The 21,768-nt window shown below is 43.8% G+C and overlaps 1 protein-coding gene across 2 annotated transcripts; it reads left to right on the forward strand.

Annotated features, from left to right (window-relative positions):
• Positions 1–588: 588 nt before the first annotated feature.
• LOC102938804 (centriole, cilia and spindle associated protein) lies at positions 589–19,945 on the forward strand. Of its 2 annotated transcripts, XR_005224792.2 has the most exons (4): positions 612–1,044; positions 10,814–11,082; positions 12,727–12,846; positions 15,709–15,840. XR_005224792.2 is itself a non-coding variant. In XM_037895235.2 (3 exons), exons 1-3 carry the CDS (start codon positions 702–704, stop codon positions 15,880–15,882), a joined length of 786 nt encoding a protein of 261 aa, XP_037751163.1. In that variant the 5' UTR covers positions 589–701; the 3' UTR covers positions 15,883–19,945. The 2 variants fall into 2 exon arrangements, 1 of the variants encoding a protein (XP_037751163.1); XM_037895235.2 differs by lacking the exon at positions 12,727–12,846 and having other exon boundaries at positions 589–1,044; positions 15,709–19,945.
• Positions 19,946–21,768: the final 1,823 nt, after the last annotated feature.

Raw genomic sequence — 21,768 nt, forward strand, 5'->3', positions numbered from 1 at the left:
GTATGTTAAAAGAGGGCTGTTGGGGAGACACAAAGGAGGGGGGCTGTAGATTGTATCCCATGGCTCTGGAGGGAGAGGGGCAGGTCAGGGAGGAGCCAGGCTGCCAGCTGTACTTCGCTTTTGTCTCCTGGGTGCATTGGTCCGACTTTGAGCTCCAGCCCCCTCCGCTATCAAGCAGTATCAACTGCCAGTGCCCCTGGCTGCCCCTTCAGGCTCAGGGGCAGTCCCTGATCGGCAGCGGGGGGGTCATCTGCCCGTGACCGTCGTCCAAGGACAGTCCCGCCTGTGACGGGGGGAGGAATGGGGGGATGCGCTGCTCCAGCCCGTACAGGGCCCAGTGGCCCCGACGCCCGCCGGGACAACAGTGTCTGCAGCCCCCATCACAGCCCCAGCCGGAGGGAAGCCCCGGCAGGGAGAACGTGCGGAGCCAGAGACAGGTTGGAGCGTTCTCCCCCCGCCCTGTTCCACGGGGCCCCTTTGTGACGTAGGTGGGGGGGGGGGAAGAGAGCGAGCGAGAGAGAGAGTGACGCTCTGCCTCCGCGGTGATTGGCCAGAACAGGGCAGGGGCGGGCACAGAACGTCGCTGTTTGGGTTTAAACGTTCCAGCGGGAGGGGCGGGCCTAGGCGCTGTTTGCGGCGGGAGGTGGGGGCGACGAAGCCGAGCGGGGTCTCTCGAGCGGGCTCCTGGGAGCGGCCCCGGCATGGTGCCCGCGCGGCCCCGCGTGAAGAGCGAGTACATGAAGCGCTTCAAGGAGCCCAAGTGGGAGGCGTGCGGCCCCTGCTACTGGGAGCTGCTGCGCTACCGCCTCAGCCGCCGCTTGCTGGAGCAGGCGCACCGGCCCTGGCTCTGGGACGGCTGGGAGCCGGGCAGCAGCGGCAGCAGCGCCGGCTCCCCCTCGCCCCCCAGCACCAGCCCCCCGGCCGCGCAGCAGCAGCAGCAGGAGGCGGCAGAGCCAATCGCCTCCGGTCCCGGCGGCCGCAGCCGCGTTGGGGAGCCGGGAGCAGCGGGGAAGGCGAGCCTGGCGGAGCCCCTGCGCGCAGCAGGTAGGTAGCAGGCGGGGCCGGGGGCGGCGGGAGCCCGGCTCTGGAGGGGCCGGGCCGTGACTGCCCGTGGGCAGGTGCTCCCCGCCCGTGGTATCGGGCCGGGAGAGCCAGGGTGGGAGGCAGGTGTCAAAGCGCCCGGCTCCCCCTCTCGGGCTGCTCCTGGGCGCGTCGGGCCGCCCCTGGGAAGCTGCCAGACTCTGCAGCTCCGTCGGCCATAGCAGCCTCCACTAGCGGGTTTCTGATTAAAATCCCCCATCGCTATCCCCGCTCTGGGTGGTGCAAGGGGAAGGCGCTTCCTGCCTTCCCTTGCACCTGGCCTGGCTGATGTAAAACACAGGCCTTCCTGCTCGCCCGTGGGTGGGGGAAGCGGAGAATCTGTCACACTGTCCCCTCTGCGTCTCTCTTGTGGTGGGGCCTCCAGCCATGGTGGTCTCCGCTGTCGCTCACCGCTTTCCGCAGCAGGAGAATCATGTGATTCTTGACAGCTTGGCTGATGCCCGCAAGGCATCGCTGAAACTGATGAGGATCCGGGTCCCTTGTCACCCAGGGCAGCAAGCGCTTTCAGTGCCCCACGCAAAAGGTGCAGGAACAAGCAAACAAAAACCAAACAACCCCAACCCTCCTGTGAATTGGTGCCCATAAATGTAGTGATTTGGTGCCCAGAGCAGCTGCCCTGTGAAGGTTTTGTTAATTTCACTCTTCTTAAAGCTGTTCGTGGCTGGGGCCTGTTGGGAGGACTGCCTGTAGGCTCAGACAGATAATGCTGCTTTGGTTATGCTCAGTTCCCATTTGGAAGGCTTTTTTGTGACCCACGTTTCTCCTTGTAAGGTTTAAATTCTACAGGAACTGCCTATGTAGGTCTCCCCACTGGACATGACAACTTTCCTGCTTGCCAAGGGTGATGCACAAATAGGTTTTTTTTTTAAGCTCCCTGGCTCAAGCGATTTCTAGTTACTTGCAGCCTAGTAATTTATTGTTCGCTTGGAAGCTAGTTGGTCTAGCAGTTGACTCCTACTTTCATAATTCAATACCCTTTCGTAAGGTTTCCACACCCTTTACCTGGCTAACCAAAGAACACACTGTACCAATTTTCCACACCACCTTGCTGGCTTTTCCCCTTGCTTCTGAGTTCAATTAAATTATAATTCTTAAGGAGCTTGGACCAAGCTACCTCTGTGCCTGCCACTTGGTTCCCAACTCTCCTCCAAGACCCCTGTGTTAATGAACTGGAAGAACCCAGAATGAAGCCACTGGTAGCTGGAGACAAAGTATTTTAGGTGCTAGTCCATTACTGTAGAACAGTTTGCCAAAGATCAGATTGTATTCTAATCTTCCCACCTTCAGAGCCTGGTGCAGGACGCAGTGTTGAAGTTTATTCCTGATAACAGAGGTGGTGATTTGGGATGGAATGGGGAAGTGCAAGTATAAGTGACTGTACCCTAGGCTGTGGTCTGCTTGAGTCTTTTATTTTTCATTTTACCTTATTTTCAGTGCCCACATGCTACTGTGATATATTTAGAAAACTCCAAAGTTAGAAATGTGGAGAGATTTTATTTAATATTGAGAATATTTTGGTTTGTGAAAACAATGAATCTGGTGTTGTGGCACTGTAAATAATTCTTTAAAAAAATCCTGTCTTTCTCCTTTGAGTCCTATCTATAATGAAGTATAGACAATCCTCTAGTTCATTCTTGCAATAATAAAACTACGAAAAAAAAAACAGCATGGGATGTTAAATTGCATTGTATTGTATGTTTGTAGCTCAGGGAATTATAATTCCAGATTAAGTGAATGTCTGGTATGTTTCAGAAACACAATAACCTTGGAAATTGAAGCGCTCTGTGCATCATATGGGCAGCACCTGTGCACATCTTCCTGCTCTGCCCTGTTGATGTGCCTTGCGTACCCCGGAGAGGCTATTTCTAGGGCAAGTGCAGTTGATTCTCATGCTCATTCATTGCTTATCTTCTGTCAAGACTGCCAACACAGGTGCTAGTTGTGATAACTGGCTATGTGGACCCTTGTCCACTACCAATTCTTGTCAGCCAGCATTGTGTAGTAACTACTTTCAGTTATCCCTGAACTGTATTGTATTCTAGCCAGTCTCACAAGTGCAAGTGTGATTCGTGCAGACACCATAGGGCCTAATCCTTGGGAGTTCCTGAGCACTAGAATCTCCCATTGCAGTGAATGGGTACCTGGCACCTACGATACAGTAACTCCTCACTTAAAGTCGTCCTGGTTAACGTTGTTTTGTTGCTGATCAATTAGGGAACATGCTAGTTTAAAGTTGTGCAATGCTCTCTTATGTCGTTTGGCAGCTGTCTGCTTTGTCCACTGCTTGCAGGAAGAGCAGCCCCTTGCAATAGCTGGTGGGGGATTGGAACCAGGGTGGACCAGCAGCCCCCCTATCAGCTCCTTGTTCCCATTAGTTTTCTGTGCGGCAGCTGCTCAGCAGGCTATCAGTTGCCAGCAGTTTAGCTGTCCCTCCCTCCACTGCCATGTGCTGCTCTTGCCCTCTGCCTTGGAGCTGCTCCCTGGAGTCTCCTACTTGGGGGTGTGTGTGTGGGGGTGGTACTAATGTCAGGGTGTCCCCCTCCTCCCTGCTCCTGCACCCCGCTTATCCCATTTCCATAGAGCAGGGGTGGAGACAGGACAGGGACCGGGCTCAGGACAGAGAGAGCTTCCTGATAGCAGCTTCTGTGTCAACTTGCTGATCTACTTAAAAAGGCAGTGTACTTAGAGTGGAGTCAGCGTAGTTAAAGGGGCAATGCGCATCTCTTTCACATGGTGTATGTCTCTGTCTGCCATGCTGTCTCCCCTCCCTTCATTCTGCTGCCTTGTAGTTTGTGAGGCTACATTAATAACAATGGGTTAACCCTTGAGGGCTCAGCTGATTGCTAGTTCATAATTTAGCACTAAGGCATCCCCTGGGAAATATCCCACCCTCTGACTTCACCACCTCAACCAAGCTTCACAATCATCGCTGTGTACAGTATTAAATTGTTTAAAACTTATTGTGTGTATGTATGTCTTTTGTCTGGTGAAAATTTTTTCCCTGGAACCTAACTCCCCCTATTTACATGAATTCTTATGGGGAAATTGGATTCGTTTAACGTCATTTTGCATTTTTCAGAAACACGACTACAACGTTAAGCAAGGAGTTACTGTGCCTCAAAGTCAGACTCTGACACATCTACAATATACTAACATGTAAATTAAGTAAAAATATGAAACTCAAAATGGAAGATGTGATAAGCAGTCATACTATGTATATGGATGTATTAGGGCATCTATACTGTTAAGCGCTTTGTGAGGCGAAACGCTTTAACCACAGAAGTTCCACGTATTCCTTTTAACACCACTTTTCTTGCAGCATTTTTTGTAAAGTGAATGTGGTATTGAAGTACCAGGTACATTGATGACTGTAAATCACGCATTGTGATGACCCTGGTTAGTGGGAAACTGTAACTGCGGCATTTGTGGAGTATCTTTAAAGAAACTCTTCTCCTGATTCACAGCTACTTATGTAAATTGTTGCTATGGTATCAGTGTATCTTTATAATTACATAAGCAGGTTCTGTGGCAAAAAGCAGCAGCAAGGAAAGCTACATGCTAGTTACTGGAGTTTTGAGAACATTGTATCTTTAGAGTATCTCTACGCCACATACCACCACACATATCAATGGTGTGTGTAGCTATGTGCTGTTGTGAAATCAGGCTGTGTTGATGCTACCGTGTGTACCTACACATGACAGTAAAAGGCTCTGGTATGGGGAGGCAGTGAAGAAAAACTCTGGTAGAGGGGAGCTGCCAGAGCCTTACCCTGTGGCTGGAGCCTTTCCCTGTGGCGGGGAGCTGCTAGAGTTTTTCCCCACAGCAGGGGAGTGACAGAATAAGTACATATATGTAGATCTCCCTCGCTGATGTGGGTAACTGTCTACACTTTTTGGCCCGAGGGCCACATCAGGATTCTGAAACGGTATGGAGGGCCCAGTAGGGAAGGCTGTGCCTCCTCAAACAGCCTGGCCCCGTCCCTCCCACTTCCCGCCCCCTGACTGCTGCCCTCAGAACCTCTGACCCATCCAACCCTGCTCCTTGTCCCCTGACCACCCCCCCGACCCCACCCTCTATCCAACTCCCCCTGCTCCCTGTCTGACCGCATGTGTGCCCCTTCCCCCCCTGCAGAAATGCCGACTGCCCCCCAGGGCCTCCTGCCCCTTATCCAACCCTGCCTCCCTTCGCTTCCCACCCCCTAACCATGCTGCTCAGAGCGGCAGGACGGGCTTATTGGAAAGCCTGGGACGTGGGCGGGCACAAGCAACACTGCCCGGCAGGCACGGTGGGCCAGAGCGCTGTCCAGACAGCGGCATGGCTGTGGGGGAGAAGGAAAGCCGGGGAGGGGCCAGGGCTGGCCTCCCCAGCCGGGAGCTCAAGTGCCAGGTAGGACGGTCCCATGGGCTGGATGTGGCCCACGGGCCGTAGTTTTCCCACCTCTGATCTACACGATATCCAAGGGTTGCTTAGCCAGGACATGAATGCTTTGGCTACTTACACTATGTGAATCTAAAATAGTGGCCACAACTTTCCATCATCAGACCAATCAGCCCCTTACAATCTGTGTTGAGGATTGTTCATTCCCTTTCCAGCCAGTTGACACTCATTTAGGAGTCAAATTGCACCATAGTCTAACATACCGTTCCCATCTAGAACACTTAAAGAAAAGACCTCCTCCTGCACTGCCTTGATCCAGAAGCTGGCAGGAACGTCCTGGGGAGCAGAGGCAAATATTCTACAAACATCAGTCCTAGCGCTGATATTTGTTCCAATGGAATACTTTGCAGCAATGTAGTGCAGAAGTTGGTATACGCATCTTGTTAATTTAGAGGTGCACGCAGCCCTACATTAACATCTAATTTATGTTTTGGGGAACTATATGAGCCAACACTTTGAGATGCCATCGCCTTAAAACTGCTTGGAGGGCTTTTGACTGATGAAAACAATCTGTCACACACGAGGCTGACATGATGCAAATAAGCAACACACACTTCTCACAAGATGTGCTGGCTTCCAGAAAAAAACACACCCCTATGGTTCCTGCTAACTTGCCGTGACTGACTACATGACATCCTTTTGTGGCAACTGTTCATGCACTCATGAGCCTTAGCAAGAGAATCTGAAACATAATTTTTCAAATGAGATTTTTAGCATCTCAATAAAGGCAGAATAAGTTGTTTGTGCATGTGTTTTTTTGTTTGTTTGTTTAAGGAAAAGTCCCTCTTCTCTGGTCATACTGTGAACTGTTATGCTGGGTATTTTCAAAGCACAAGGAGAGAAAAATTTATGAAGAGGTAGTATCTACACTTTCCAGTCACTTCCCTTGAACAATTTAATTAGAATTAGAAGTGCTGTGTGGGTAGCTAAATATCAGCATTTTCTTTACTTAGCTCTTCCAAGCTTTGTGACTGACATCCACCCACACACTGCAGTTATATGATAGGCTCTTACCAGGAGATGTGCTTGTTTATCATGTACTATGCATTTCTCTTTTTGTTTTTGTTTAAGAGCTAAGACTGCAACTTTATTCATTAGGTTAATTTTGTCCTAAAAATCTTGTGCCTTTTTTTGTATGGCTGTTGTGAGATTTGTGCACTGCTTGTGGTTAGTACTTCTTGTTCTAATTTAGGAATATTTCACTGTTGCAGCGACATTTATGGGGACTATTGCTTCTTCCTTCCTTGGTCCTTTTGTGTAGCAGTCTTTCCTGAAGAAATAAGTCCTATTTAGATTTCAGTGCTGGTTAGTGCACATCTTACAACTTATTGCATAGAAAGTTGTCACACAGGCTTATGTTCATTTGGAAGGGAGCCACTTAACACAAGAGTTGGAGTGCCAAATAAAGATCCCGTCCACATGGCCTTTGTCAACTAACTTGAAAACTGTTTCTTTCCTTAACATGGTCTGCATCCACATTACACGTTCTATAGAATCATAGAAATGTGGGGCTGGAAGGGATCTCAGTCATTTAGTTCAGCCCCTTGTGCTGAGGCAGGACCAAGTATACCTAGACTATTTCTGACAGATGTTTGTCTAACCTGTTCATTAAAAACTCCAATGGCTGGGATTCCACAACCTCCTTTAGAAGACTATTCCAATGTTTAACTTCCCTTCTAGTTAAAGATTTTCCTAATAGCTAACCTAAATATCCGTTGCTGCAGATTAAGCCCATTACTTCTTGTCCCAAGGGGGGAGGGATAGCTCAGTGGTTTGAGCATTGGCCTGCTTAAACCCAGGGTTGTGAGTTCAATCCTTGAGGGGGCCATTTAGTGATCTGGGGCAAAAATTGGGGATTGGTCCTGCTTTGAGCAGGGGGTTGGACTAGATTTCCTGAGGTCCCTTCCAACCCTGATATTCTGTGATTCTATCTTCAATGGACATGGAGATCAATTGATCAACAGCTGTTAGCGTATTTGAAGACTTATCAGGTCCTCACTCAGTTGTCTTCTCTCCAGATTAAACATGCCCAGGTTTTAAACATTTCCTCATAGGTCAGGTTTTCTAAAGCCTTTATCACGTTGTTGCTAATCACCTCTGGACTCTCTCCAATTTTTCCATATCTATCTTAGTGTGGCCCCCAGAATTGGATACAGTACTCCAGTGCTAAGCAGGCAGCTACCTCCCATGTCTTACATACACACACACCTGTTAGCACATCCCAGAATATAAACCACTTTAGCAACTGCACCACACTGACTCATTAGATACAGGTCATAAGCAAGGTTCTGGTGTGGAGGTGTTGATGGCACTGATGGATACAGATTGATGGCTCACTTTTCATCCTCCTTAAAGAATCCCCTGTTGCCTCTTACAACATATGGATGTGTTAACATGAGGACTCGTCCTGGTTTTATTAAGTGTAATTTTTACTGGTGCAGGTTCTTGCGCAGACAAGGCCTGTGCTGGAGAATTATTCAAATGCTGTGTAGCTGTAGTGTGACCAAATATGCAGTCAAGTGGCTTAAAGAGGTGTTGACCTGGCGATAGCGCTGTGCTGGAGAAGAGGCAGGGAAGAATGACTGCTGTTGACTGTGGGAATTGCACTCTACAGACTCTGCATCCTATAATCCATGTGTATGGAGGATATTCTTTCTCTCACCCCTACCTTTTTGTAGTCTTCCATGCTGCCCTTTTGTTTGTGAAGCTTTGCAGGCAAGTATATTACTGAATCTGTTTCTTCTTTTGGTAACTTTCTTAAAATCCCCCGCCCGTTGACTTCCCCAGTCCACTAGCTACTCCAACCTCAAGCTAGATGAATTTTTCCGTTTCACATGGTGTTTAAAAGTGCTAAGAAATAGTAATAATCGGACACCATATGTTTGCATATGCTATCCCACTTCCCAGGCAGTTCATCTCTATTGGCTACAGAATTTGTGTTCTTAGTTTTCACAGTGGGCTGATGTTGTCTTTGAAAAAGCTGGCAAGCTGTGGTGACAACCTATGGCCAAAACCACCAAGCCTAAAAATAACGTTGACTATTTCCTCTTACGTGACTGCCTTTTCCTGCGCTAGCTAAGTACCCAAACTGTACTAGAGTTTACATGCTCAGTGAAATCATAGACTTGCTTTTGAAAGTTGGGTCCAATAGGAGCTCTGTCTAAACTATGGGTATCTCTTTACCTTCAACCATACACATTTTAAAACCAAAATACTCCATTAAATTTTCTGATCTCGATGAATTTTTTTTTATTGGCTTGCTCGCACCTCCTGATTTGAGGGTAGATCTCTGTGCATAGTGTTGGCATCTGGAGAACGGAAATGGAAGGCAAGCTCCCAGTCTGCTCTACAGCGCAAACCTGGCATAAGTTCATGAGTCTTGGGGTGAGGGATGTATGTGCCGCTGCTCACCAGGTGCCATTGTGGAGTTTAAAACTGGATGCTTGGGGGTAGGGGGTTAGCCTTGCATTTGGGCATAGAGACCACCAGCAGGATAGCAGTACTTTGATTTACATTGTGATCACTGTGTCTTCATAACAGAAAAATGACTTTTATTTAAAGTAGAACTCGCAGAATAGTCTGTCTAAGGTCCTTCCATAATCTCCTCTTGTGCCCTAATATTTTTGTCATTAACTTTTAAAACCGTTTGGCTTTTACTGTAAATTTCAAAGAAAAATTTCCATTATACGTATTTGTTACTGGTCTGGGCAAAATGTAACAACTCAAGGCAGGGAGAACTACACAAAAAAGGATTTTTTGGGGGGGGAAGGGAGGGTTCATTTTCTGGGATGGAAATGGTTTTGTTTTCTTACAAGAAAGAGGGAAGCCTTCTGGCATTTGAGCAAACTTTCTAACAGTTAATTCATCTGTGTACTGTGAACCAGGGGTCTGTGTCACAGATAGAACCTTGAAAGGCCCTTCTTGAATGCACGTAGAACACTCTTTGGAACGGTGCTGACCAGGCTGGGGAGAAATCCTAGTGTCCACTCAGGACAAGTATCAAACTGCTTTTCTAAAGTGTCACTTTTCCTTCCCACTGTGCATGGTCAACAGATGGCTAACATCAGGGACAACGGCAATGAGTTGCCAGTCTGAGTGGGGGATGTCTGGAAAGGCTGAGAGGAAGTGGAGCACAATAAACAGCTGTGGAGGTGGAAGAATGAGGCGAACACTAGAGCAGAGCTGCCAATTAGAGTGGAGTATGATGGAGCAGTGCACACAGTTGGGCATGCTGGAGGCTGGGGCTCAGTTCGAATGTTCGTGATCCGATGGAGGTAGGGGAGAATGAGCATAGGTAATCTGAAGGCAAGGGATAGTCTAACTTTTCTTGCAAAGGCAGGTTGTGAAATAAAACTTGATTTTCAGGAGCAAGATGGCTTCTCTAACACTGAAGTCCTGCAGTACTGGACAGTTGAATTTGTTGGCCATTCTTTCAATTGCACATTAAGTACACTTGTGTAAAACAATTTACTTAAAACGTCATCAGCAAAAAGAGAACAAACCCTCAAATACCTGGGGAAAAAATATAACCCTGTTGACTTTTGGTGTTTTGAAAGGAATCTGCAGAGAGCAGTATTATAGGCTCTGCGCCAAGCATGACACAGTGTTTTAAGTGGGACACTTACAGAAAGCTATTTTGGGAAGCGTTTTTTCCCATGGAAATATCAGCAGGATACAGTTGGCAAAAGTGTGTAATCAGGAAGCACGAAAGCTTTCACACGAGGAAGCCCAAATTCAAAGTCCCTTTTGTAAGGGTAGATGCTCCCATAGCGTGAGGTCCTGTTTCACATACTCTGATCAAATCTGTCGCTATCTTCAGTGTGCCTGGTAGAGTTTAAATGCCATATTCCACATATTTGTTAGCTACGTGGAAAAAGTTGCAAGAAAATGATGGAATAGGTAGGCTAGGGAGTTGGTGGAAATGCTGCTGATAGACTGAGTACTGTGAGAGCCGTCAAGTGCTGCTAGGTGGCTTTGGTCACACCCTTATATTGAATGCACTTGTTTTAAGTATTTGATACTTGATGTCCAAAACTACAAAATGACTAGCATACTCCTTATGCCAGTCTGACACTAATGAGGGGAAGATGTTTTGTATAAATGAGACTTAATGGGGGTGTATCCGCAGTCATGCAACTGCGGGCTGTTCCTTTTTATCTTTCAATACAACTTCAGGAAGAGGTTTTTTTTTTTTAAACTGTTCAGGCATGTATATGTATGCAGTCTGTGTCGCTAAATGTTTTAAAGTCAAACTGCTTTCTTATTTTCTTCTTAGAGAAAGAAACAGAGGGAGACAACCAAGAAAAAGATGCAGAACAGACTTTGGTAAAAGAAACTGACAAATCAACCAGCCGTACAGGACAACATCCAAGTCAAAGTGCCTTGTCCAGTCAGAAAGATCGAAGATCAGCTAAAAGTCCTCAAAGGACAGATGCAGCAAAGGAGCATAAACATCCATTTGCTTTATATGGCTGGGGAGAAAAACGTACAGATACAGGAAGCCAGAAAACTCACAACGTCTGTGCTTCTGCTTCAGCACATGAAGTAAGCAAACATTCAGATATTTTTTTACAGTTTAGTTTCCCCCTACGTCTATAGGGAAAGAAGAATAATACTGATTATCTATAAATAAAATTCACTATTCTCTTATTGTTACTAGTTACCAATGTTATAATCTTCTTTAACCTGCATCCAGCACTTCTTTAGGGCATTAATGTCTTGAAAAGTTTTCCTCGCTTAGTCGTGCTATGCTGTTTTGTCACTCTGTATTAGTCAGAAGGAATGACACTTTGGGAGTGGTGGACTGGGAGGCACTAGATTTGAAATACCTAAATTCTCTAGAGCTCCAGGCTTGAATCCTACAGGACTCACTTGGACTTATCTTTTCCAAGTTTAGGAAAATTGAGTTCTATGTAACGTGTTCTTTCAGTTAAACAGTAGGTGTCCCCTGCCCTATGAATGCAAAGTTAAGGCTTAAGAAGCAAAAATCAGTCACTTCCTAAAAATATTTGGGTGCCCACTTGCACATCCTGCAGGCCTGACTGTCAGGTAGTGTTAAGTACCCACCCTCTGAAACTCAGGTTGTTGAGGTGACAAACTGGGCATCTAAAAACATAGGCACCCAAAATCACTGATTGCTTTAGGAAAATCTTGCCCTAAGGACATCAGAATGGCGCTTCTAATAGATGCCTTTCCTTTCATTGGCTTTCACCTTTTGCCCCAGTGTGTAAATGCATACATTCTTTATATACATTTCAATTCAAACTCTAAGGTTGAAGTCATACCAATGGTTTGAGTACACGGTACATTTAAAGAACGTTAGAATTTAAAAAACTCCAGGAAATTCAGTTAAGGTTGCACTCTTCAAACAAGGAACACAACCTACCTTAATTCTACCCTGAAGAAAATCAAATTCACAATCAAGGCTTTATTTCAGTGATGACCACAAGAACTAAAATGCTTTGGTCTTAACTGTAGTGGTTGTGCCACTTTGTCATACAGTGCATAACTTATAAACTTCTTCCTAGACAAATAGTATAGTGAACGCACATCCCATCCCAACCCTCCCTTCCCCTCCCTTCCCCTCTTCACTAAGGGCCTGCTTCTGTGAGATGCTGAAGATGGGGTCCTGTTATCTATGTAGATGCCAATTATCCAAATGTCATTGGACATGGTAATGTCTCATTATAGAACTTGGGTGGGGAGAGCAACTGCTTATGAAGAATCAGTCTCCTGTCTGAAGAATCCAAATGAACTTGGACCAATACTTTGGTCCCATCACTAATTTTTCAAGCACACAGATTACTTCTACTGTAAGAAAACTAGTGAATAAATCTATAGCTGGTTTTGGTTGGATCTAAGAATACTGCTGCAGCCTACCCTAGTGTAGACACAGCCTGTGCTGACAAGTTTTTATGCTGGTATGGGAACACCCCCACCCAAATGATGATAGCTATGCCAACAGAAACACACTTCTGTCAGTACAGCTATGTCTATACCGGGGCTTTTGTCTGCATATCTGGTCAATCAGGGGTGTGTTTTTTCACACCCCTTGACTGACATAGATGTGCAGATAGAAGCTTTAAATGTCCCCTAATTTCTAAACTGCCAATCGCTTTGAAAGGTTCCAGACTAAATGACCCCTTGGTGCAGCCTCTGATTAATGCATAGTTCTTTGTCTTATTTCAGCGCTACTGGGAAAAAAAAAAAAGTGGATGAAATAAATGTACCCCCACGGTCTGAACTCCATAACTGAAAGTCGATCAGAAGTGGGCAGTTAGCAGCAAGTGTCCCAAAGCAAACAGACAGGTAGACAAGCTCAAGCCTAGAAATAAGTGGCTCAGCTATTGATGAGTGAATCCCTCTGTGTCAGTCCCTTGGAAGCTGAGTAACGTTATGAAGTTGTAAATGTTGAACCTGATAATGTTGCTGGCTAGTAAAATATTATGTCTGAAGAACAACTCATTATTCCAAAATGGTGACACTTCTGACTGTTGTAACACTATCTTACGGAATGGCTGACCTTGTTTGGGCCTGAGCCCTTTATTCCTTGTTCATCCAAAACTCCTGCTCAAGTCAACGGGTGTTTTTGGTGCACAAAGATTAGGCTTGACATACTACGATGATGTAAAGTCCTGATGTCCCATGACAGTGGACCAAGGGTATGGCTATGCTGCATAGCACACCTGGGTCTCTGGGACCCATTCTTTCCAAGCTCTCACGCAAATGTCCACATTGCATTGCTATGTGAGTCTCTCAGGCATGCTGATGCATCCACACTGCACTACAGAGACCAGAGTTAGACCAGTCAGACATTGAGGTTTCTGGGGCATATCCCAGGTTTCTCAGCACCCTGGGTAGCTACAGACACTCTAGGGCTTGGGTCATTATGTATTGCGGGAGAACGTCTCTGCCCATCCTGTGGAACTTGACTGGAGCCTACCAATGCATTCAGGCAAGCCATTTGAGTCTGCAACTTGGATCTAGCACTGGAGGAAGACCTTCTCCAGCTCACACTCTCTCCTATTTTGGGAATTGGGCAGAGTATCTGAGATACACTGTTGGATGTTTTGGCAGCGGTAATTGTCCTACTGATGGCATCTCTTGGCAGAGGGTCACAGATATGGCAGCTGCAACCTGACTGAAGCTGCTCATGCCTATTGTCAGTCGCAGGTTACCCATATGTAGGCTGATCCTTCTGGAGCAGGACTACAAGCACGGATTGGTGGGATCACATCATGCAGACCTGGGATGACTAGGATTTCTTCCAGAACTCTTCATGAAAAAGCAGATGTTTCTGAAGGCTTATGATCAAACAGCTGCAAGTGGGTAGTGGTTTGTGCAGCTGCATAATCTCTCTACATACAGGGCCTTTATGTACAGTCATGTTGCCTTCTAATTAGGTGTAACTATTGGCCACTTAGATCTGCTGGGATATGGTATCACTTTGTTCTTGAATACATGTGTTCCAGAACCATAGTTCCACAGGTTTTTGGGATGGGGAGGAGGCTGACTATGACCAATGCCACTGAAAATAGGTGCAAATGTGTATTCTATTGCATAGCAGCCTGCATGATCCCCCAAATCAACTTTTTGGAAGTCCACATATTAATCATTCTTAATATAGAAAAAGGCTTGCTTGTTTTTTCTCTTCTACAGCATGTTCCTTAGTCTATCCTGTAGAATGTAGAACCTTATTAGGCTAATCTTGGGGTACTCATGAATGCTGGCCAAATTATGAAGATGCTGGTTGTGAGTCCGTAGTTAAGGCTGAGTTCTGTCTTGCTCTTACACTGAGATTATATCTTTGATTTGTGAAAAATGCTCTGAGCCTATAGCACTCAAGTACACCATGACATTCTTTTAAAATGTACAAGCAAATCAGTTAGTTTGAGTTTTAAAATTAACTAACAGTGGGTCCTAAGAAATTTTTGCTGTAGTCTTTTCTTTTTCCTGAATGATGTTAGGAATGGAATAACACTCTTAATTTTCCATATAGTTAAAGCTCATGGAAATCTTGTGCATAATTACATTTGAAGAAATTAGGCTGTAATTAAGCTACATTTAATTACCGTATCTAACTGTTATGATTCTACAGGGTCAGTTCAACAGCTCAAGGGACTCTGAAGTGGGTCCGTTCACATTGGCCGCAACTCAAGCTAACCGTCAGCCTTACTCTACAGTTTACTTGCATGCAATCGTTCTATTGATTGTATTGACTCATTAGTATGAGGGAGACTTGACACCTCCTCCTTCAAGGTTCTCCAACAGCCTACTAACTTGGGCGTCAGTGTTTGAAAGGTTCCCTAGGGCTCTGCTGTGCACAGAAGGAGTACTGTTGGGATAACTGAGGAAGGAGTGCAGGCCCAGATGTTGGGACTTGGGGGCTCGCTCCCGTTTCTCTCACTTACATACTTTTGGTCTCCCAAACACTGCCCTTTAAACCAATATGTCAGTTGCAAACTAAGGATCAATTTTGTAAGTACAGTATGCTTTGAATGTTAAGGACTGCTGTGGTGTACTGGTGAATCTGCCCTTAAGTTAAAATAAAAATAAGCTTGTTAATTCATCTTCAGATCAATAGAAATATCTTATGATTGCATTCTTTTGGGTTTTGGTGTTTACGTATGAATTTTTAAAAACCAAAATTTCCAAAAGGAAGGAAAAATTTAAGTTAGAGATGTACTCTACTGTAACTCCATTTTAAGGGTAAGATAAAATTACAGGGGTGTTGTAATTCTTAAAAAACCAAGCACTGCAAATGCAGGAAATTCAGTTAGGGGTACGCTTCACAGATTCAAACATGTTAAGGTATGGAAATGCAAACTCCAGGCTACCAAACAACCTCAACTCTACCTTGGAGTGAAATCATGAAGGGAGGAAAAAGTGAGGGTGGAAATCCCAGTTGTTTTGTAAAGTTCAGTTTAATCTAATCTGAGACCACAAACACTAAAATGCCTCCCTTTTGTGATTCGTGGCAGCTACGTATTTACCCCAGGCTGTTCTATAATCTCTTTGGAATCCTGTAGTAATGGGGAATCAAATTGTTCCCTTTGTTGGCTTGGGGAGTGAAGGTTGAAGATAAATTTTTAAGCAACTTTGTTTTCTTGAATAAAAATTAGACTTCTTACTTTTTCCACAAAATTGACTGTAATTCTAAATTCTTGATAGATTCATGAGTCTGCACTACGAGCAAAGAACCGAAGGCAAGTGGAGAAAAGGAAATTGTCTCAAAGGCGAGTGCACTCTACAGATGTGGATCGAACCTGGAGAGTAAAGCCTTCCCCGCCAGATAATCCCTGGATGACAGAGTACATGAGATGCTACTCGGCAAGAGCTCGGTGAATCAAAACTTGCTTGGACATCTCTCAATTAAATATTTATATTAAATCAGGACATTGGTGCAAACTACTTATGCAAGGTTTTTATAGGGGGTTTCCAGCAGTCTATTACAATGTTTGTTTGTATTTTGGCTACCTACCTCATCAGTAGAGCGTAGAGCTGGAGCCATAACATTTGAAGATGTTTTTAAATATAGTTCCTTAAATTTTTAAATATTTCTCCTTTTCTGAAGTCTTTTTAAGAGGCATTTCAATGAACCTTTTGAGACAATTTCAAAATACTGAAAGTTTAAGTGAATTTTTACAAAATCTTTTATAGAATTGGTTCATTTCACAAACTTTCAACTGCCCCTTTAAAAAGACCCCCCCCTTTTTTTTGACTCCCAAATCATGTGATCATAGTGATGTGTTGGAAACCTTTCGTAGGGTGTGATGTATGTGCCATTGCATTATTTAAAATACTTGATTCAACATGTCCAAAATACCATGTAGACTCCAATATCTAACCTGGAAGCTAGTGGCTCTGGTACACAATAATCTGAGACCCAATGAATACTGGCCTCATGAAAACAGCTGTTAGGGATTGTCTATTATATAGTGGAGACTTTTTAAAATACTGGATATTTCTCTAAACTTTCAGTAATTAGTGAATCATGCAGATATTCTTCAATTGAGTTTCATTGCTGTTTTTTAAAATGTCAGTGGAATAGATTAATAGGATCTAGTTATTGTGGTGACTTATTTTCCAAGTGAGAAGTCACAGGATTAATTTGCGATTACTGTGACTATTACACCAAATGACAGATGTTGACAATCATTATCTGATGGCTGTTGGTCAATAGTTGCTGGCTGTACCAGTCTTGACCTGATACCATCATACTGAGTTAGTAAAAACACCCATTTTGTGCTTAATTATTTCAATACCAGCCTCTCAATGAAGACTGTATATATTTCAAAATATACTTCATTGACCAGACACCAGCCGATTCATTAGTCTTGTTTATTTTTAACGTTTGTATCTGGAGAGTGGAGAGAGTATTTCACTGGTATGCATTCCATTTGGTTTAGTATGGTTAATAATACTTTTAGAGGTTTTAGATTTGCAGAACAATTTTGATAAACATTTGCAAATGAAGCTTTCATGGGGTCATATTTGTCCTGGAGGCATATTCGTAACTCCCTACCAAGGGGAAAGGAAAACAAACCCCTTAGTAACTGGAGACTAATGAAATCTCTTGGCTATTTTTACTTGGTGGATCTGTTTTTTGTACAATGTAGGACTGCCAGTAATTGAGGTTGGCTCCTCAATTTGTTTCTTTACTCAGTTGTTCTAAATGGAATTTTTAGTTTTGTAGTAAATGTGAGCTTAAACAGATCCTTGCAATAGTTGTGCGCTTTTTGAGATCTCTTTGAAGTGCGGTGGTGGTAATGTAATAGTTCTGAGGTTCATTCTTTTACAGGCTGCTTTGGAATCACTGACCGCTTTTGACATAGCTTGACCACACTTAACATTTCAGATTTTTTTAAACAAAACTTTAAAAATCTGTTATGAGAAATGTTATGCCCCTATTATTGGAAGCGTAGTAACTGTGTGCTTAATGCATTTGACCAGTCTGCTTAACTTCACTGTAGTGAAATGCAGAAAGTAAAGTAAACAAATAGCAATAAGTAAACTGGAATCCAAAAATCTAAGGTGAGTAGTAATATAGGAGTTGGTGTGACTCAGTCTAGAATAGTCAGGCTTTCCTCAATGAAAGACTGGCTGAAACTAGCCAAATTGAAAGCCATGCTTGCTCAGTAATATTTAAGTTTAAAAGGTTCCTATTAGGCTAAATAATATTTTGAAAGGTGTATGTCACGGAGGCCAGAGATAATTAAAGCTAACTTATTAAATCCTCCTGAATTTTAATAACACTAAGACATGGCCTCATTTTCTGGCTTTAAAAACTTTTCACTTACAATAGAATTACAAAAAGGAATCAAAACACCTAATAGATTTTATACAACTTTCTAAAAACCTAGCCTTCTAAAACTAGTCACTAGAGGGTTTTTTAATAGACGGACCATTTGCTTTTCAGATCTAATTTCTGTTTACAATTGAAAATATTCTGTAACTTTATTTGTGGCCAGTAACATTGACTAAAATTGAGCTGCTTAGTAGATCTCCCTTCCTCCAGATCAGTGCGCAGTATTGAGGACATCCTAGTCCATTGCATGTCAATTTTTTAACTTACTTGACATCTTTCCGCTATCTGGGGCCTAGTTTACTTTCCCTCAAGATACATCTGCTGAAAACATGGTCTAGTTCCAAATGCCCTCTTCTGTTCTCAGGGTTAATTTATCTCCCCGCAGACAGCAGCACAGAAGCTCCAATAGCCCTATGCTAGCAACTGCAATGGAAAACAAAAGTGGCGGTGCCCGTTTCTCCACTGCCTTCTCTAAAAACTGCTTTTACTCAGAAATTTGGGTGCATCTCTGGCTTTGCTGGAATATTTTGAAGTACCTAATGTTTAGTCTTTTTGTTCCATACTTTCAGTGCAGATATCAAATCAGCCAAACTACTGCCTTGGTCTTCTAGTATTTAAAGATTCAGTAGGTTTGTTTAAATATCCTATATAAGGTTTATGCCCTACCTAAGCTACAGCATCAGTTTCTCTTTGTTGACTTTTTTTTTTAAAGGGGTTGTTCTGTTTTCACCCTCTGGCCAAGTTTGTTTTGACAGGAACAGCTGTTGGCTAACTTGCTAAAAGGCAGTAGTGTCACAAAATCAGGTCATATGCCTGTCAGTTGGATGGTTCTGCAGTACAAGGCTGTGGCTAAAAACAGCACTGAATTATGTGCATGGACTGACTCTTTTGGTAACTCAGGTAAAGCCTGAGTTGAGAGGCAGGTTTTTCCTGAAGACTTTTTTATTAAATTGGGAAAGCTGCTGATCCTTCTCTGACTCTTCAAGATAACCTTTTGAAAATAAACACATCAGTCACAACACTTGCGGCCTGCATTAGAGATGGATTCGCTGAAGCAGACTCTCTCTTAGATGAGAAACTTAAAAACATCTAGCTAGACTAAAAATGTCCCAACCCTCAGTTTAGAGGAGACAGAAGCTTGTCTGCACTGAGTTGATTTTAAAGAAAAAGTAAATCTACCAGCTTAATGAACCCTCGTTTTGAAGACAAGACTTGTGTGTGTTATACTTTGTGGTAAATATTTCATAGTATTTTTGCTAAGTCTTCACTAAAACTCTGAAGGGTGTCCCTTCATTCACCAGATACTTAACAGCATTATGTGACACTCGATAGATTTCACTAATACAATGCTGCAGTTCGTCAACTTCACAAGTTCTATGAAGACTAGTTTGGTGTACTTTGTGTACAGTGTTGCAATGAAAACTGTAAAAGAATGCCTTTGTACAATAGAGTAGCATGCTTGTGTTGAATCATGCTGTCACATCTTCCTTGCATCATGTAATTATCTAAATTTCAGTGTAACAAATATCCAAGTTAAGATGCTGAAAGGGACATTGTCTAGCTGTAGAGCCAAATTTGACTTATGATGAACAGTCTTGTATTCCTAGTAACTTGTTTTGATCCACTTTAATTGAGGCAGCAGCTGTATACCATCCAATTTTTCATTCTGGCAAAAGTACATCTGTCTTTAAATATAAAAATTTTATAATGTAATGCACCAGCATTGAAAGTCTCTGAGTTGGACAAATGGTTATAGTGACCAAAAGTTGTTAATCTGAGGATCTACGTGCAATGAATTGTTGGTTTCAGTCCATTCCTAGATCACTCAGCAGCAAAGCCATAAATGGAGCCTGACCCTCAACTCTACAGTTAGCTCCTCTAAAAATAGGGGTAGAAGGAGGGAAAGCTGCCTCATGCTGTTTTGTTAGCTTTTGTGAGCACTGAATTCACTTTAAGAACTATGGGGAAAATACCATCTAAGCTTGAAGCAATATGTGACTTTTTTAGAATGTTTTTAAACAGTATTTTGTTTTTAGAGCTTCTGTATTTGTATTTAACACTGTCAACTTGTACGTGTGAATAAAACTGAGTGATTGTTAACTGGCTTAGACTCTGATTTAAACAGTGGTACAGACAGAAGATGCGGGGGGGGGGCGGGTTATAGCTTTGTGAATGTAACTGCCTCTTCACTAACCAAGTACCTATTGACTTTGCAGGCCTTAAAGTGAAAAAAGCCTATTGCTATGTAAAAATACAGTAAGCTTGGCTTCAACCCTGTCTGGTAATTACCCTGTACTCTGACACCACATTAGGAATAGGTACTAGTATGGAAAATGAAATTGGTGCTTTTCCATCTTCTGCTTGCCACTTTCCAGTATTCCTTTGGAGAACTGGACTCTTCTACTTTTCTCCCCCCGCCCCCTCTTGCTATTGTTCCCACAGCAGTTAGGGATCATGTTACACCACATGAATAGCATTTCCTCTTCTGCTTAATGGACAGGACAACGCTGGCTTCAGTGCTCTGCACTGTTAAGTGCAGATAGGGGTCCTTCTGACAAGGGCAAGAAGAAATTGCATCAGTTCTTTTGCCTAGGTAAATAGTTTAACTGGTCCCCATAGCTGTTGGTGCCAAGGGGTGAGAGCTCTGGAAAGGATGCATTAACCTGCCTGGCCTTAATACAGTGGTGTGCTTACTCAGGCCTGATGCTGATATCCTCATTGCCAAGAAGCGTCACTCCACAAGTAGTCAGAGATGTTTCTGTGTAACAGCTGGTGGTAACTTTCCAAGAAGTTACAGAAGTTTATGCAGGTGTCCTACTAAAGTTCTGGCAATGTGGGGAACTGCAAAAGGAAAGGCTAGAGGAAGTGTTCTTAGAGCTTAGCAAGCTGCTACTTTCCTAGATGTAGGCTGAAACGTATTTAGGTAATAAGATGACCAAATGCCAGCAATAGGTATCTAATGTTCCCCAGGGTTGTGAGCTACCTGCCTTAATGTGAAGGAGTCTTAATCTGTACCTATGTGCATCAGCTCCCTGAAACCATCCGCTTCTGGCAGTACAAGCACTACCTGTGAGGCCTTGCTTGGTGCTTCTACATAGGTTCGGGAATAAATACGCCAACCCACAGGTTTCCTATAGTGTCCAGCCCCTTATACATTGAACATTCATGGGAATACTGATCAGTCTCATTCCCCCTACTTCTTGCCCTGAGGCTGTTCTTACTTCAGTATAATACTCCTAAAAGCTGCTTTCCTAAGCAAGTGTTGATTCTACTTATGGAAATGTTACTAATGACTTGGCCACAAAGCTACATTTGTGTAAGAATTCCTCTCTTAGGATGCAAGGGGAGAATAGAGAAGTCTGCTGCCATTTGCACTAGTGTAGCATCCTTCATTTCAGATGCACCAATGCTACATCAAGCAGGGGTGGAATATCTGGTGGCAGTGTCTTTGGGATGGCTTTTGGGGTGCCCAGGACTGTGAATCACTTATCCCCCTGCCTCTAGCAAGAGAGATTTGCTTGTGCTTAACTCTGTAGATCCGCTCTCTGCCACCACCATCTCTTTGGACTATGCAGCCTTTACTTTGTCTTGCAGGTTAACAGATGTACCCTAGTCCCCTTTGACACATCCCTCTCTCATTCACTGAATTCTGCTAATAAATACCTAATATCCTGTCTGCAAAGAAACTGTATAAACTTATCCTGCTAATTCAGGATCAGCACCTACATAACATTTATAGCAAAAAACAAAACAAAACATGATTCCTGAAGACTACACATGGCCTAACCATCCATCTAAACCAGCTTTTCTTCATAGCATGTCCAAGCAAGGCTCTTTAGGATTCCATTTCATGAAGGTACACAATCATCTTCTGCAGGACAAACGGATGTCTTGTTACCTTTCCCTTAAATTCCCCACAGTTC

Source organism: Chelonia mydas, chromosome 3 (assembly GCF_015237465.2).
Source record: "Chelonia mydas isolate rCheMyd1 chromosome 3, rCheMyd1.pri.v2, whole genome shotgun sequence".
NCBI lineage: Eukaryota > Metazoa > Chordata > Testudines > Cheloniidae > Chelonia > Chelonia mydas.